Below are 19,022 nucleotides of genomic sequence, written 5' to 3'. Positions count from 1 at the left end.
AATGTATGCCCTACTCAATTTGTTTTACGTGGAGATTTTTCATGTAAATAACGATTGATGTCTATTACGTGTTTTAATGCAATATTTTATCATGCTTTTGTTGCGGTTTGATTATGTATGCGGGTTTGATACACGGGTTTGGTAAATGTATTACGGAAGGTTGTCTATAGACACTGCTAAAAAGTGTAAGAGTGTGGAGACAAAGTAATTTAATAAACTTTATAAAATATGGTTTAAAGTGATAATTGAAGATGATGTCAATTCAAATGAACTCAAATGTAGTTGACTTTGGTACAGAAACAGACAGGTGTGGAGCTAAGCTGTCATTTTTTAGCACCATTATTTTAATAGGCAAAATGATAATGGCTGCGCGTGTTGGTGATAGCCACAGCCAGCATTTTGCCCTTTGGATGTGGTACATGACCTGATGTTGTGACAACCAGTAATAAACCCCCTGTGCACGGTTCGACAATAATAGTTTTGTGACCTAATTTTGACTTTCATTTCCGGGTTAAACAAAAGTGGGACCATCATATTTCAAGACCTTCACACTCGATTTTCTTTTTGTTTAAGCTATAAACCCAATGATGAGCATTGAATATATATAATACTTTTGATGTAAAAATATTTTGAGAGTTATAGTATCAGAATGAAAACCAGGTTTAGGTTTTAGGCGCACTTTAGAAAAATAGGGACATGTCAAAGGTTCAAGAGTCCTCAATCTTGAAGTCGGGCCCACTTTAAAGCGCTTAGGCCTAACCATGTGATTACTCGAACCAAATTTTGCTCTGATTTGCCATATCCGTAAGTAAATAACAAAAGTTCTGATAATATTCTCGTACATTTTCGTACAGAAATACACAAATGGAATACTCCAATTTTAAAAAAAAATTGAAAGTCCGGGTAGTGCACAACTCTATGGTGTTTGCCAACCAACAGGGTCTGTTCGCATGCGTGAATGTAATTAGCATATTTCATGGGAAGGGTCATTCACAATGGCTGAGGAGAATGATTCAAAAGAGGGCGCTATCCAAGTAGTTTGTATTGGGGGACCGAATCTCCGGGGGCAGAATCTCCTGCCACACCGGCTATAACGAAGCAGAAACTCCGTATTCGAGAACATGCAAGACGTTTATGGGACTCGGTGAGGAAGCAAATCACACAACTTTTGTTCTGAGTCAGTGTACTCATTGTGACCCGAATTGTTTGAACCCTCTTCTGGACAATAATGTTTTACGTGACTTTCAGCTAATGTAAATTATCTTATTTTTTGGTTGATCCATGTGTCTCACACACAACCGGATGACTTCTCGTGATTTGAGATAGCAGTCTAGACCCAGCCCTTTGCCTATTTATATTTGAATACATTGAGCCACAAGGAGCAGGTAGCTTGTAATTTCATACAACTCTTTAACATTATCACGAGTCCATATTAGTATGTTCATTCAAAGGTTTTTGCTTGGTGTAGGCCGTTTTTTAAAAACCATTATACACTTTCGGTACAGGAAAAAAAAGTTCACAGATTTACAAATAATTTACAGGGTTTACAGAAGGTAATGGTGAAAGACTTCTCTTGAAATATTATTCCCTGAAATGCTTTACTTTTTGAGAAAACATGAAAACAATATTAATTCTCGATATCGAGAATTACGGATTTATTTTAAACACATGTCATGACACGGCGAAACGTGCGGAAACAAGGGTTTACAGAAGGTAATGGTGAAAGACTTCTCTTGAAATATTGTTCCATGAAATGCTTTACTTTTTGAGAAAACATGAAAACAATATTAATTCTCGATATCGAGAGTTACGGATTTATTTGAAACACATGTCATGACACGGCGAAACGTGCGGAAACAAGGGTTGGTTTTCCCGTTATTTTCTCCCGACTCCGATGACCGATTGAACCTAAATTTTCACAGGTTTGTTATTTTAAAATATACAGGTTGTGATACACGAAGTGTGGGACTTGGACAATACTTGGATGACGTCATGTTTTAGAAAAGACTTTTCTCTTCATGTCAAAATGTGAGGTGTATTCCGGTTTCTCGGCAGCAATACACCTAGTCGACATTGTTGGAAAAATGCAAGAATAATTCTTTTTTTCGAAACGTACAAACTCACGACTAGGAATTTCATGTACTTGCACGTATGTGTGTTTGATGTTCGATCGAGGCAAAGTCTGCCTCGATTGACGTCACAAAAGGGGTAGGCGGGGTCACCCCAAACAACTTTTTCTATGTGTTTTACATATAAATCGTTACAAACATTTACTCAATTATTTTGTTGTTCATAAACATATACTCTAATGTTTGAACAAAATATATATTTCTAGGTGACTTTAAGTTAATGTAAGTTAAATGTCAAAGAAGTTAGCTAAATTACATAGTTACAATTGTAAATAAACAAACTTAATGGCAGTGTACACTATTGGTAATTACTCGAAACAATTATTAGCATAAAACCTTACTTGGCGACGAGTAATGGAGAGAGAGGTTGATAGTATAAAACATTGTGAGAGACGGCTCCCACTTAAAAATAATCTATTTTATAATGTTTGGGGCCAAAATCTGACATAGCATCTTGAACAAACCTAGGAAATTCAAAAACAGCAATACAATTTTTTAAAACACACTAAAAAGTCTAAAAAATTAACCTTCCCCAAAAACCTGGACCAGCCAGGGAGCAGTTCTAGGCAAACAAATTACAATTTGAGTAAACTTAAATTTAAACCAAACAGTAACCAAAACCTGGAAGGCAGTACAAACATTAAAAAAAAAAGTGGGTCTTCAAAAGGGCTTTGAAGGAAGCCAGAAGCAGTTCCAAGGAAACAAATTACAATTTAGTAAATTTTCAAACAGAAACCAAAAACATGAATCTGCTTTGCCGTTAGCAAAGAATTGACACTTCAGATGCGCGGAAGTTGTGCGCTTACTACATAAAGCGAATTTCACAGCTTAACAGAAATAGTTTTGCTTGTGCGCGGGGAAACTCGTCATACGTAATCTTTGTTTCGCAGACATTTCAGAAACCTCAGCGCTTGCACAGGAAGCAGAGAATGGCGATTGTATGCAGAGTTTGGTTGAAAGCAGAGCCATCAAGCTGGGCGTGTTCTAAAGTGGGTTCATAGGTGGCCTATGTGATCTTTGAGGGGAAGTTTTAGCTTGAGCATCTCCCATATTGAGTTGATATGGCTTCTTAGAGCGCCCCCTATCGGCAGGAGTAGGAAAGGCATGTACAATTAAAAAATTATGAGAGTTGTTTTTAAACACGTATTATTTCACTAACAGTTAATTCACGACACCATCAAAACTAATCAAGATACAATTTATTTACAAGATATTTAACGACTAAAAGAGAAATCAGGCCCTATTGCTAGCTGGCAAATTGTGCCGTGATTGTGCAATCACGCCTATGTGACAACAGCCTTGAAAAAGGGAATCCTAAACGGAGAGAGGCTATTAAAAGGTACGTTCTAATAGGGTTTTCGTCTAAAGGCATTGGATTGGACCATGGAGGTAGATTGGACTATCGTGTATCTTATTGGGTGTCAAAATGATAATGAGTTTTTCTCTTAATTCCTAATGTAAAAGATGTTAAAATTCTAGTTAATGTCTAGTTTATATTGTTGTAGGGGCCTAAATAATGATGAATTAAAACAACGAAAAGCTTTTCCAAACGACGTATTCTGCTTCCGAATTTGAAGGGAATTCCCCGTGTCCACGGGTCGCCGTGCAAGGTGTTGAGCAGGTGCACACTAGTTCTTCATATATTGTTAATATTTTTTGAAGTAATTGTTAGTAGGTTCCATTTGGCCGAATATTAATGTGTAGTACGTGTATTTGTCTGAAAAACAGACTATCCATGACGGAGCCTCACGTTCGCTTATGATAAATATAAATTTGTAAGTTGTAATTGCCTTACAACTGTATCATTTTCGACCAAGACGGACGTCATTGTTACCAGTTCACACGCGATGAAAGATCTTGACCGAGTATCTATCAGCAACGATGAAGTCACCAGTATGAGTAAACGTCATGCCCGCAGGACTGACCAAGTCACGAGCTACACAGCCGATGTGCTCACCTGTTGCATCGTAATGATGTATCCTACAAGGTCCCCGTTCACCGCAATGAACAGACACATATATGTCTCCAGCATCGTCGCAGCACACACCGTCAGGTTTGACAGAATAGCCGTCAACGGAGGTGGTGATATTATTGAACACCTCGTTTCCCCTGAAATCTACACAAACTAATTTCATCTCGTCGTAGTTTGTAAAAATCACACGCTCCTTGCTGCTAACAGAAAGACGACAGATCCGACCAATATCGCCATGATGTATTGTGCGAAAGATTATACCATCTTTGTTATGGAGAGTTATAACCTTTCTCTCACAGTCAGCAACTGCAATCCGATCTTTCTCGTCCACGGCGATACCACGAAGAAGACTCCCCGACTTCCCATTGGCTCTATTCCAGGAAGGTCTGAACTGACGGATATATCGCAGTTCTCTATCATAAACCTTTACATCCTGTCCGTCAGTAGCTAGCAGCAGGTCATCAGAGGTCACAGCAACACCAAAATGTAATTTCATATTGCCATCCCTTGTTCCACTTTGAACATCTGTAGATTTGTAATCACCCTTTGATGTGAACGTGGATAATAGCTGCCTTGTTGTATCAGCAACGACAATGTCACCATTGCTAAAACAAGCAACGTCCGCTGCAAACTCAAACTTCCCTCCAGCATTACCACGTCCACCAAACACTGTGTTCACTTCCAGATTATCTTCCTCTAGTATTTCACCGATATCCAGATTATTAGTGACTACATCATGACCTTTGAACCCGACAAATGACTTGCTGTGCTGCACAGTTTGAAGCTGAAGCTCTTTGTGGAATGTCAAGTTGTACATAACCTTTGGCTTGAGGTACAGCAGCTCAAAGTTATCAGCATGTTGCATCAAGTTATTGACTGCAGCTACGATCTGCTCTGCACGGCTCATGTTATCGCGATTGCTGCTCTGTATGCTCTCAAATTCCTCAACTCTTGCTTGACCGATTTGATTGACTCTGTCTTGAAGGAGGCGAGATGCATTTCTTACTTTAGCAATTTCTCCTTCCTCCTTAGCCAAAATATCTCGAAGAGCCCGGTCGACCATGAGCTTTAATCTACGCTGTGAGTGTTTGATAGAGTCATCCACTTTCTGGAATTGCCTCCGACACTCATCAAACTTCTTCAAGGCTTCATCAACAGCTTTACGGTGAGATCTTACGGAATCATTGATTTCAGAGAGATGGTGGGTTTTTGTTTGGTGATCGAGCACCGCACATTTAGGACACACAAGCAAATCACACTTGTCACAATAAAAACACAGTTCCTGGTCAGTGTGTTTCTTGCACTTCGGAGATTCAGATTTGTCCTTGTCTTTGGGTCGCTTATTTGACGAGCTAACAACATCAACGATTTGGTGATGCCTGTTCATTTTTAATTTCGCGTGGTGTTCCTGACATGTCTTGCACAAGTTCGCATCACAGTCAACACACCGTGAGACGGCTTCAAGACCTTCGTCGCATCCTTCGCAAATAGAGACAGGAGAAATGATGTCCTCCTCCGCACCTTTAAGATTGATGACGTCATCGATAAGCGAGCTCAAGAAAAAACTGTTAAGAAGAGCCGTCACTCCCTTATCTGGGATTGCAGTTTTCTTTCTACACACTGGACAAATAATAAGAGCCGTCTTCGGATTATGCTTGTCTACAAGGTCATGGAGACACTTTAAGCAGAAGCTGTGCTGGCAGTCCAGGATTTTTGGATCGGTGAATCGACTCAGGCAGATTGGGCATTCGAGGTGTATGTGTCTAATCTTGCAAGTGGTCTCAGTGGTTGGTGCAGTTTCGGCCATTTTTATGAGAATGGGCAATCCTGTAACCTGAAGTCAAACGATTATTATTTTCGTTAGTTCAGATGAAAATCACTGTGTGCAACAATATATTTAGACTTCTTGACAATAGGTGGCAGTAGCTTAACAGTGAAATTAATTTCGTACACTCAAAAAGTGCACATGCCCAAAACTTCGTTTGTACTTGACTTACTTGTTTTCCCTTTTTACTGCATACAATAGTGGGTTACTGTGTTTGGATAAATTGCACTTGAAAGGTGTCAAGGGTGCACCCCACTAACCGAGTATAAGAGATCGCGTTGACCTCAATTTATATTTGACTGCCCTCCGAATGTTCATATTAATATGCATCAACGTGTACGTTATAGCACAGTGCATCCCTAGCCCTGGTGGTCTTACACTTTCCTATTGTACTACAGTGACGTCCTGGATACCAGGGTCCATTTTTGGGCCGGAAAATTTTAACAGCTTCATAACTCAAATCTTACCTGCAACAAGCCACTAATTTCAACAGATTCACACTCCATGGCAGCATATATTTTTCTGCGGTGGGTTTTGGTCGTAATACATTCTTCACAAATCCTTCATTTCCATGAAATAATGCAGCTCCCAACGTTAAGAAATTCAAATTTTTGTTCGTATTCTCACAGTCTGCCGTGTTGACGCAAGAGAAAACGCACGACACGCAAATTTTGCATTGCGGTTGCGCGTTAACGCTGTGCAGTCAAGGTTTCGGGAGTGGCTCCCACCCACCAGGAACAATGGCTTAAGGGATGCAAACCACTTAACCACCATTAAATGTAGACACTTTCTGTACAGAGACAGTTGCATTCCAAATTTAACAAGATTACTAAATGTGCAATTGTGATCCATATAGGCCTTGAGCTAGTAGTATTCCTTTATTAGCTGCCAAGTTTTTTTCAAAGTTGTTCGTGTGCTTTTTTTTTTTTTTTTTTTTTTTTTAATTCTGTTAATTTAAACTGTTTGGATTCTAATGATTGTTTTTTATCCACAATTTGTCCCTTTGTTAACGTCTATTTTTGTTAAGTCTCATTGTTGTTTTAAGTGCTGGGTGATTGTTTGTTGTTTGGTTTGTTTGTAATACTTACACATTTGCTATTGTGTGTTCTAAATGTTTAACCTTTAGCTCTTTTTAAAGATTTTTTTAATAATGTACATGATCTAGTGCAATTCAACCGTTTCGGTTGTCATACTGTTCATTTCTTTGTAATTTTTTTATGAAATAAACCAATAAATATAAATATACGGTGACCAAAAACTCATGCGTCTTGCATCTTGCGTCTTGCACGCGAATGTATACACGTACGCACCGCAGCAGACAACACTGTAAGAAAACGATCAAAATGGGATTTGTTTTAACGTTGGGAGCTGCATTATTTCACGAAAATGACGGATTTGTGAGGAATATTAGAGAACCAAAACCCACCGCAGAAAAATGTCTGCTGCCATAGAATGTGAATCTGTTGAAAGTAGTGGCTTTTTGCAGGTGAGATTTAAGTTATGAAGCTTTGAATGTTCCGCCCCAAAACGGGCCGTAATAGGACTCTGTATCTGTGTACAGAAGTGCATCCCCTATTAGTCAGGTGGCTTAGCGTAAAATAATAATAATTATAGTAATAATAACCGTATTTATAACGCGCCTTTTGCCAAAGGATACAAAGCGCCAGGTATTATTACTGCAAGGAGTGGGCGATTTTTTGAGATATTTATATCATGAGATATTTTTATACCATAAAAAATAAATAAATATTTTTAAATAAATATAAATAAATATTCATAAATAAATATTTTTATTTATTTAGAGTCAGTTCAGGTAAATAATTGACATAGTTGCTCACGGTCAAAAAATTGATTTTTTTTATACTTTGTGGGTGAAAGGGCCTTGGGGTGCAAGTAAACAAAATTGCATTTTCAATTCTATATATAGCCCGTTGCCATGGTTACGGCTCATTTTGTTTTTTGGCCATTTTAGGCCGATTTTGGGGTCTGAAAAACTGGTTTTTAGCTCATATTTACAACTCCACCCCACCAAAATGCAAAATTATTTCAAAAAACCTTTTATATCACTACAAAGTATCATCCTTGGCCTCCCTTGAGAAAAAAAATTATTGCTTTAAATATCACCCTTGTGCTATTTTTGCATCATGCATTACAGTATGTTTTTGGAACTTGCAAAATCGACATTTTTACCCTATTTTTGGACCCCAAAATGTCAACTTGCCAGGGGTCTCAGAAAATTTTCCTTTCGGCTGTGATTAGGGCCAACATTGGTCTTTCCATATCTGGTGTCAAAAACTTGGGCAATTGTATTCTGTTGTGACAGTACTGCCTCAAAACTAGACTTTTTTCCCAAAAACGTGAAAAATGCCTTTTTAAGGGTCTTTTCACATAATATCGACATACGTGTCCATGGTAAAAAAAAAGGAATATTTTTCTGATACTTTGTGGATGGTAGGGACTTGGGGTCCAAATAAACAGCATTTACATTTCAAATCATAATATAACACGTTGCCATGGTAACAGTTCATTTGTGTTTAGGCCACTTTAGTCCGATTTTGGGGTCTGAAAAACTTTTTTTTTTAGTTAATATTTACAACTCCACCCCACCAAAAAACAAAAATATTTCATAAAACTTTTTACGTCACTACAAAGTATCATCCTTGGCTTTACTTGAGACAAAAAAATATTGCTATAAGTTTTACCCTTGTGCTATTTTTAGAACGTGCATTAGAATATGTTTTTTTGAACTTGCAAAATCAACATTTTTACCATATTTTTTGCCCTCAAAATTTCATTTTTTCAGGGGTCTCAGAATATTTTCCTTTCGGGTTTGATCAGGGCCAAAATTTGTCTTTTTATTTCTGGTAAGAAAAACTTGGGCAAGTGTATCCTGATGTTAACAGTGCTGTCTCAAAAATAGACTTTTTTCCCCAAACAGAACAATGCATTTTGAATTGTTTTTTCTTCATATTGAATTTCTAACAATAATAATTATATCAATCTTGCAGCTTTTCCTAAGCACTCTATAGGCTTAGTGGATTACCCATCAACATTGATCAGGAACTGTTGATGACCTTAATTTGAGAGTTTGCCCGGCCCAGCCCCAATCATATTTCTTGACATTGCATAAAACAATGTTTTGTGAATAGCGCCTCTTTTTTTGAAAGTGTTCCCTTTCGGTTGTTATTGGTATTTTCATGTCTTCTGGGTAGAAACTCTGTGTTTATTGTATCTTGTTGTGACTGATCATGCCTTAAGTATAGTAATTTTTCCAAAAACAATGCATGCAAACAAAATCTGGCACTGTTTCCATGCCCTTTGAGTAATGAATACAAAGTTTTTATTTAAACATAATGGTATCCAACCAAACCATAACCAATGCTTTGCCACTGAGAGTTCTTGATTTGGCTACTTTACCTATTGTACAGGTATGATTCCCATTGCAAGTAGAGTGCCATGAGCATTCTTTACAAGTTGTCTTTTTTTACAGGGCCTAGTCTCCTTGGTCCCTGCCTGCTACCAAATGTAAAACTTTTCATAGAGATAGAGATTATAAACAATGTAGTTTCTGTGCTTGAGGCAGATGGTTTGGAGCATGCAATCATGTCCAACACAAATGTGGGAAATTAAAAAGCCCGCTTAAAAGTGTTGGAAAAGTTTGCCAAGATCTTATTAAAAACAATGATACTAACGATTTGCAAGATGAGCGTAAGAGATCATTTAAAAGGAACACGTTGCCTGGGATCGGTCAAGTTGGTCTTTGAAATGCGTTTGTAACCGCTTGTTATAAAATGCATGGTTAGAAAGATGTTTTTGAGTGATACTTGTGTGGATCATTATATTCTACTTTTAAAATATCTTTCTAATCATATGCATTTTGTAATAAACGTTTACAAACGCTTTTCAAAGACCAACTCGACCGATCCAAGGCAACGTGTTCCTTTAATGAAACAACATTGAAAGAAGTTGTAAATACTTGCACCTGCTCAACATAAATAAGTAAGATGCATTTGCAGTGACAAAAGTTTATTCAGGCTAGTTTGATTATTTTTTCCTTTCACTATCTTACTAGTTCCTAATTATTATATATGTCTCTAAAAATGATCAACAAAAAACATTGTCAAACATTACCTGCTGAATTGTTTATCACGTTAAATAAACCAACTCTTTTATTGTTTGCAACAGTACAATTGAAAGGAACCCCACCATGGATGGGGGAACTGCTTACAGAAGGCCAAAGCAGGTGAATGGCCATTTAGATACTTTGGACACAGTACTTGCTCACTTTTAGAGCCTCTTTGTTCTGATAGGGATGAAAATGTTTAGTTTGGTAGCGGGCAGGGGACCAAGAAGACTGTTATAAGGCCATGTATAGACAAGAATAGTAAAGAATGCTCATCGCACTACTTCTCTTCTTGCAATGTGAATCATACCTGTACAACTAGGTAAAGTAGTCAAGACAAAACAAGAACTCTGAGTGGCAAAGCATGGTTATAAACTTTTTATATGTTACCTAAAGAGCATGGAAACAGTGCCATATTTTTTTAACAAGCATGCTCGTTTTTGTTTTTTATCAATTCAAACTAAGGGATAACTTCAAAATGCATTTTTATTGTTTTTGGAAAAATTATCATGTTTGAGGCAGAAGTGTCACAACAGGATACAATAAACGAAAGTGTTTCTCCCCAGCAGACATGCAAACCATAATGATAGCCCAATCACAACCAAAAGGGAAATATTCTGAGAACCAATAAACAATTAACACAATACAAACTTTCTTTATGTGCAAGGGGAATTCAAAAATGTGACTTTCAAAAAAGAGGCGCTGTTCACAAAACTTTGTTTTTTTTTATGCAATGTCAAGAAATATGATTGGGCCGGGGCCGGGGCCGGGCAAATTCTTAGATTTAGGTCATCAACAAGTCCTGATCAATGTTTGGTAATGCACTAAGCCTACAGAGTGCTTATGAAAAGCTGCCAGATTGATGGAATTATTACTAACTTCTTGATGTTATAAATTCAAAATGAAGCAAATATTTCAAAATGCATTTCTCTATGTTTTCGGGGAAAAGGGTTTATTTTTGAGACAGTTCTGTTACATCAGGATACAATTGCCCGAGTTTTTCTTACCAGAAATAAAAAGACAAATTTTGGCCCTGATCAAACCCGAAAGGAAAATATTCTGAGACCCCTGAAAAAATGAAATTTTGAGGGCAAAAAATATGGTAAAAATGTTGATTTTGCAAGTTCAAAAAAACATATTCTAATGCACGTTCTAAAAATAACACAAGGGTAAAACTTATAGCAATATTTTTTTGTCTCAAGTAAAACCCAAGGATGATACTTTGTAGTGATGTAAAAGGTGTTATGAAATATTTTTGTTTTTTGGTGGGGTGGAGTTGTAAATATTAACTAAAAAAAACAGTTTTTCAGACCCCAAAATCGGACTAAAGTGGCCTAAACACAAATGAACTGTTACCATGGCAACGTGTTATATTATGATTTGAAATGTAAATTCTGTTTATTTGGACCCCAAGTCCCTACCATCCACAAAGTATCAGAAAAATATTCCTTTTTTTTACCATGGACACGTATGTCGATATTATGTGAAAAGACCCTTAAAAAGGCATTTTTCACGTTTTTGGGAAAAAAGTCTAGTTTTGAGGCAGTACTGTCACAACAGGATACAATTGCCCAAGTTTTTGACACCACATATGGAAAGACCAATGTTGGCCCTAATCACAGCCGAAAGGAAAATTTTCTGAGACCCCTGGCAAGTTGACATTTTGGGGTCCAAAAATAGGGTAAAAATGTCGATTTTGCAAGTTCCAAAAACATACTGTAATGCATGATGCAAAAATAGCACAAGGGTGATATTTAAAGCAATAATTTTTTTTCTCAAGGGAGGCCAAGGATGATACTTTGTAGTGATATAAAAGGTTTTTTGAAATAATTTTGCATTTTGGTGGGGTGGAGTTGTAAATATGAGCTAAAAACCAGTTTTTCAGACCCCAAAATCGGGCCTAAAATGGCCAAAAAACAAAATGAGCCGTAACCATGGCAACGGGCTATATATAGAATTGAAAATGCAATTTTGTTTACTTGCACCCCAAGGCCCTTCCACCCAAAAAGTATAAAAAAAATCAATTTTTTGACCGTGAGCAACTATGTCAATTATTTACCTGAACTGACTCATAAGACCTAATCCTTAAGCTTCATGAAATGGTTTACAAGGTGCTGTGGCGCAATATGCTGCCAATCTAGCCAGGAACACCGGGGCGAACCCCTTTTCTTTTCAATAATTGCACTGGGTTCTTTTACATGCGTTTACACAACACATGGGACCAACGGCTTTACGTCCCATCTGAAGGACGAAGCGATGGTTATGTGTCTTGCTTAAGAACACAAGTGTCACGAATGGTGATTCGAACCCACACTCTGCTGATCAGAAACACCAGAGTTTGAATTCGGTGCTTTTAACCGCTCGGCCACGACACTCCCGGTAACCGTTACACGGCGGACAAAAGCACTATTTTTTGCACAGGGCTTCCTAAGGGTCTATTCATCAATATTAGCCGAGGAGCCCTCCGGAATTTATAATTGTTTTTTATGTTAATCACAAAAATTCAAAATGGCCGCCTACATAACAAAATATCACATTTAAAAAAAATTATTATTGTTTTTTTATTATTATTATTATTATTATTATTATTATTATTATTATTATTATTATTATTATTATTATTATTATTATTATTATTATTATTATTATTATTATTATTATTATTATTATTATTATTATTATTATTATTATTATTATTATTTTTTTTTTTTTTTTGGGGGGGGAAGACCTCTGGTTGCAGGTTAAATGTGAATATAAAACAATCATGAATCGTCTGAACAACTAGATAAAACACAATTTTTGAGCAAACAAACAGTACTATCTTACACCACGGAGACTTTAGACCAGTGTAAAAGACACTTTCAATGTAGTCTAGACCAGATTAAAAAATAAAAACTTCGAGCGGCATTTTTGAGTAAAAGTTGGTAACATACCTGATTTAACTAATTTGGGGGTGCTGAATCCGAAAATGATGGATACCATTATTTTTAGTCCTTCACCCTGAAAAATCAAATTTAAAACAATACAGAAAACCTAGCAGACGACGGACTTCTCACGTGAAAAATAGTCAGGTTCTGCTGTGGTTCCATATTGATGTTGTCGGGATACCATACAGGGCAGGTACCCGGGTGTTGGTCAGATATCCGTAACAAACTTTTGGGTGTACTGGATAGATCTGCAATCAAATTGCACTTTCAGAGGGACCAACAGGTGCTTTCAATGTCATTTTGAAAGTATTTGAGTTAGTGTTTTTTTCTAATAAACAGTTATTTATTATTTGAACATAATTTCTCTGTTGTTAAAAGCACAAACCGTTGATTATTTTCTCTTATAATGTAGACCTATATACACTACTTAAACAGGTAGGCCTACCAGGTGTAGTCTAGACTCAACAATGATACTTCATGGCTTGAAATTATCTTACCAGTCCCAAAAAAAAAAAAAAAAATGATTTTAAAGGATTTTAAAGTAACTAACTTTTCGATTACACTTCTCCCGCGTTTTAAAAAGTATTCTCCACAATCTAACTGTTGTAGGCTAACAATGAAAAAAAATCCAGTTTGTTTGTTTGTTGGCAGTTTAACGCATTGTTCGTGTTTGTACACATGGACAAATTTCACACAAGAAGACGATAGTAAAATTCAGAAACAAAGGACAACAAAATATGTGCCCCCTCCATTGATAAAACAATCCACCCCTCTCTTTTTAGCTGGGTGTGAAGAACAAGGGAAAAAACAAATATCTCTTTATTCATTATTACCGCTCAATCCACCAGTAAAGACTCCTACTTTATTTTTGTATGTCAGCTTTTTTGGGGTCAGAATAGTTTAAGATACTTAGAGTGCGAAAATCAAGCAATATTTTGAAGTGTTTCAGTTTGATGTCCAATAAATAACCCAATGTATATCAATTATAACCAAATATTTGGGCTCCCATCCATGTCCTTACAGAGACAATTCTATAAAAGAAAATACAGAATTAATAGTACACAACACATTGCAGTTCGATTGAATAATGACTTGCTAAAAAAACACAAATCATCATGCAGATGGACTAGCATTCAGGAAACTGATAAGCAAACATATCATTTTACAAACATGTTATTTCCTTTGGGGAGATACAGTTACATGACATTACAAAAAATGCCTCTATGGAATCGACGCATCAAAGCATTCCATTCAAGCTGATATTTCCAAAAATCCAATTGTGTTTTTCCTAAAATTAACCTGATTTTATGTTATATTATGATAGAAGTATACCGGAGAAGGTATCCTTGTAGTACTGAAACAACACTGAAACACATACAGCAGCTTGGTGCAAGGAGGCATCTTCTTTTCAGTGTATGTCATCCTTTCCAGCATCCACTTAAACCCTATTAACATGTACAGAGTCATCTAAATCAAAAATCATATACTATCACATTGCAAAGAAGTCCACTGGGTATTAGACATTTTTACGATTAGGTCCATTTTTGACTTACTATTTTCATTTCTGGGGGGGTTTAAGACTTTTCTTAAAGTTAGTTTTAAAAGTTTAAACTCCTGTTGTTCTTCCCAAATAAAATATTGCTGGAAAAGCAAAGTAAGAGTCTGGTGTACTTGGCCAAATTTAAAACAGTCTTTTGACTTAAGCTTTTTTGTTTAGCAAAACAATTTGCCTCAGTTTGTACTCCAAACTATGATTGCTAATATCGAAGATACGCACACCTTTCATGAATGATTCATTGCTGGGAACCGTCCTAGCTGACATACAAAAATAAAGTAGGAGTCTATACTTGTGGATTGAGCGGTAATAATGAATAAAGAGATATTTGTTTTTTCCTTGTTCTTCACAGCCAGCTGAAAAGAGAGGGGTGGATTATTTTATCAATGGAGGGGGTACATATTTTGTTGTCGTTTGTTTCGGAATCTTACTATCGTCTTAATTCTTGTGTGCAATTTGTCCGTGTGTACAAACACGACTAACAATGCGTTATACTGCCAACAAACAAACAAACTGGAATTTATTTTTTTAACTGTTAGCCTACAACAGTTAGATTGGTTCGTCAACTGTGGAGAATACTTTCTAAAACGGGGGAGGATTGTAATCGAAAAATGCGTTACTTTAAAATCCTCTAAAATCAATTTTTTTGACTGGTAAGATCATTTCAAGCCATGAGTGTGAACACTAAAAGCTAACCTATTCAAAAACAGGGAGCACTGAAAAGTTGATATACAATACAATCTTCTGTATGATTGTTGAGTCTAAACTACACCTGGTAGGCCTACCTGTTTAAGTAGCGTAGGCCTACATAATAAGAGAAAATAATCAACGGTTTGTGCTTTTAACAACAGAGAAATTATGTTCAAATAATAAATAAATCTTTATTAGAAAAAACACGAACTCAAATACTTTCAAAATGACATTGAAAGCACCTGTTGGCCCCTCTGAAAGTGCAATTTGGTTGTAGATCTATCCAGTACAATCAAAAGTTTGTTACGGATACCTGACCTGCACCCGGGTACCTGCCCTGTATGGTATCCTGACAACATCAATATGGAACCACAGCAGAACCTAACTATTTTTCACGTGAGAAGTCCGTCGTCTGCTAGGTTTTCTGTATTGTTTTAAATTTGATTTTTCAGGGTGAAGAACTAAAAATTAGCCTTGGTATCCACCATTTTCGGATTCAGCACCCCCAAATTAGTTAAATCAGGTATGTTACCAACTTTTACTCAAAAATGCCGCTCACTTCCTTAACTAGAGCCCTTTTTGGAAATCTGGTCTAGACTACTCTGGAATTATCTTGGGGATGTCTCTGCTTGAAGTTTCTGGCCGGACCGGACAACATTTTTCTAAGAGGTAGCATTATCTGGTGTGGCCGACTTGTATCTGAAGGCATCCCACACAATAACTTGACAGGCAAGCCCACAAGATCACTCTCTTGTCTCTGCACATCTCCATGAGGGAGGATTTCATGCTCAGTGAGGCCCCAAAGATAAAGAGTCTGCCACAGCTTGAAGAAACAATATTATGCAGAGGAAAAAATCCAACTTTCATGTACTTGGACCCGATCATGAGACAAAAACCTCATTCTCATCTTCATCGGGGCTCACAGAGAGAATACCCCCCTCTTTCTGTATGCTGATTGTCTTGCAGGAACTCACACTGCTGTTCTTTGCCATGAAACATGTAAACTACTTATGGAGGATGCCTCCTGTCCGCATCAGAGAATATGAACCACTTGCCTTATCAATGATAAGTTTGAGGAGTTTTTCACTTGGTCCTTTCCAAGACCACTCACAATGAATTCTCTGTGATCCCTATGATCAAGCTCATGAGCAGAAGAACAAGATTGTGAAAGTATCATTGTGTTGAGTATCTGCGATATTTAAAAAGCAAACAAAAATTGTTTGAACTCCTATATTGTCAAACTACCTGTAAGTCACTTATTTAGCAACCACCCTAAGGTTTGTATGACTCCCAGGACTCAAGAAAAATGATATTTTGTTATTTGCCGGCCATAAAAAAAATAACACAAATTCCGTAGGGCTCCTCGGCTAATATTAATTAATAGACCCTTAGGAAGCCCTGTGCCCAAAATGATGCTTTTGTCCGCCGTGTAACGGTAATTTCGCTAAGCCACCTGACTATGGTAGACCATGGTAGCCGGCTAGCTATTTTTATTTCCGTATCGCACAAGAGCCAATACCCACACGCATAAGGTATGGGCGCTTTCCCGGATCCCTTCACCGTTGACCCTGTAGCCACCGTGTGGTACGAAAAAAAAACTGCAGCCGGCTACACCGTGGTTGTGCTTATTATTGAGTTGCGGGGTATTCTACATGCAGTTAAAATTGAGCGGAGTATTCTATTCTCTCTTGAGAGCCCATATTGAGTGTACAGACTTTGCCCAAATGTGACCTGGAGGTTGTTGACTTTCATTTTGAGGTTTTTTGGATGACATAGGCTCTGATATAAATGGTCATATTTGGCGGGAGGTGTACGGTCATTTCTCAATATCGATACGTTTGGAAAACTCTACTGGTTTTAGGGGGTGTTTTTATTTGGAGGGTGAATAACTCGACGGGATTCAAGTTCAAGAGTCAGCGAATAATTTCCCCTTTGCTGTAAAAAGTTGTGCGGCTTCTAAGTATTTTTCGTGTATTTTTTTATATTAATATTTAGCATTTTGCGTTGTATGCTATGGGAGTTTATTTAATAGGGTGCAGCCTTTATATTTTGACATTGTCGTCCGCGACAGACGTCTGCCAACTGCTTAAGCCTATAGCCCCAACATGGTGTTTATTTATTTACCTGATGAGGTTTTAAATGTGTCATTGTACATAACAATTTGTAATCGCACTTTCATTGTTCATGATGAGATTGTAATTGTTTTACCACCATTGATAAGTTTTATTTTAATTTGGTGCTTGGCAAAACAGTTTTCTTACAAGGACAATTGAAGGTAAAATGTTACAAAATGGTGATTTGAACCCCAGTCAGCACGTGTTTTTTTTTTTACAGTTTGAGGAAAAAATTGCCGTGTGAGAACAACACCTTGTTGTACCGCTCAAATAAGTTTAATTTACTAATTTTAAAATGTTGCATTATTAACAACATTTTCACAAGCGTTTCTATCATGAAAAAAAACAAAAATTATAAGGAAATATGAGAGTTCATTGTTGACAGGGTGTCAAACTTCAAGCAATAGACAAACATGGTGTATGTATTTATGTACAGTACACGCTAGTGCAAATAGTACTAGGCATTGCATATACTACTTGTTTGCCCTAGTATTGAACAAGTTGCATTATAAACCAGCTTTTCGAGTATAAAATGAAATGTCAATCATGGCGGATAGGGTTTGCAATACCCATGTGTTCAATTTGAATTTTAGGCAAAGTCAAATTCGTTACCCTATTCTTAAAGCACATTGTTATTTTTATGTAAAAAACCTAGGGAAGGTAACATGACTTGAAACTATGAATTTAGTAGTTGGTTGTGCAAGAAAGAGAAGTACATTATAAGTTACCTTCTTTTTTCAATATCAATTGGGCCAGATTGGAATCAGAAAATCCTCATTTAAAGTCATTTGTTTATTTTAGTTTGATTATCATAGTTTTGTTAAGATGAAGACTGCCATTATAGGCACCTAAAACGTTTGTAATGAAAGGGATAATGTAACTAACTAGGTCACGTCAACCCATCGATGATTGCTACAGAAATTTCGTCGAATAGCGCCCTCTTCTGCATCAACTTCCCTCATCCAGTGGGTGCGTGGGATTAGCTTCCCTGGGTCTACCCCGCGGTGCTCACTCGGGTGAGCCCCTGACATGAGCTAAACGAACGACCACTCACCGCTCTCGTCGTAGTGACATCATGCACCTGGGGCCAGCCCCCAAATGACCCACTCCATAAGCAGGGCACTGTGAAAAGACAGTGGAGTTTGTGTCCGAACTTTGTTAGAAAAGGTTTTATACATTAAAACAAAGGGCTCTAAAAAAAAAAAAAAAATATGATTATGTAGGCGCGCCCTTCAACCACATTTTACTATATAAGTGTTCGTAAGCAGCATTTAATTAATAGAGTAAGCACAGTTTAGATACAACTTACCTTTCTTTTGTCTTACTGTGAACCTTTTCCCTAAAATTGATAAAGAAGCTGGCAACCGTAATGGATTCTTGACGAAAGAAAACGTTTCTCAAAAACTATGCACATCTACGCCAACCCTACTTCCGCATTTAAAATATGTACATGTACATGTACATGTACAATACAAAATAGGACCACACACATAACGTATGAAGTAGGAACAAACACGCATGCGCACAGATATTTTTAGCACAATTTAACATAACTTAAAAAACCCACCAGTCAGTCTGCGTTAAAGGCATGGACACATATTGGAAAATAATTATTAGCATAACAACTTACTTGGTAACAAGTAATGGAGAAACACGCGCTCCCGCTGAAGTAACGTAGTTTTTGAAA

The 19,022-nt window shown here is 37.1% G+C and overlaps 1 protein-coding gene across 1 annotated transcript; it reads right to left on the bottom strand.

The window, feature by feature from the left end:
- Window positions 1–109: 109 nt before the first annotated feature.
- Window positions 110–18,765, bottom strand: LOC139947903 (uncharacterized). The gene is made up of 2 exons (XM_071945750.1): window positions 18,645–18,765; window positions 110–5,935 (listed from the first exon to the last, which is right to left on the bottom strand). The coding sequence occupies exon 2, from the start codon at window positions 5,906–5,908 to the stop codon at window positions 3,968–3,970; it is 1,941 nt and encodes a 646-aa protein (XP_071801851.1). The 5' UTR covers window positions 5,909–5,935; window positions 18,645–18,765; the 3' UTR covers window positions 110–3,967.
- Between the last annotated feature and the right edge of the window lie 257 nt (window positions 18,766–19,022).

The sequence above is a fragment of the Asterias amurensis genome, chromosome 15 (genome assembly GCF_032118995.1).
Source record: "Asterias amurensis chromosome 15, ASM3211899v1".
In the NCBI taxonomy this organism is placed as follows: Eukaryota; Metazoa; Echinodermata; class Asteroidea; order Forcipulatida; family Asteriidae; genus Asterias; species Asterias amurensis.
The sequence above is the reverse complement of the archived record's forward strand: the minus strand, read 5'-3'. Positions and strand labels throughout refer to the sequence as shown.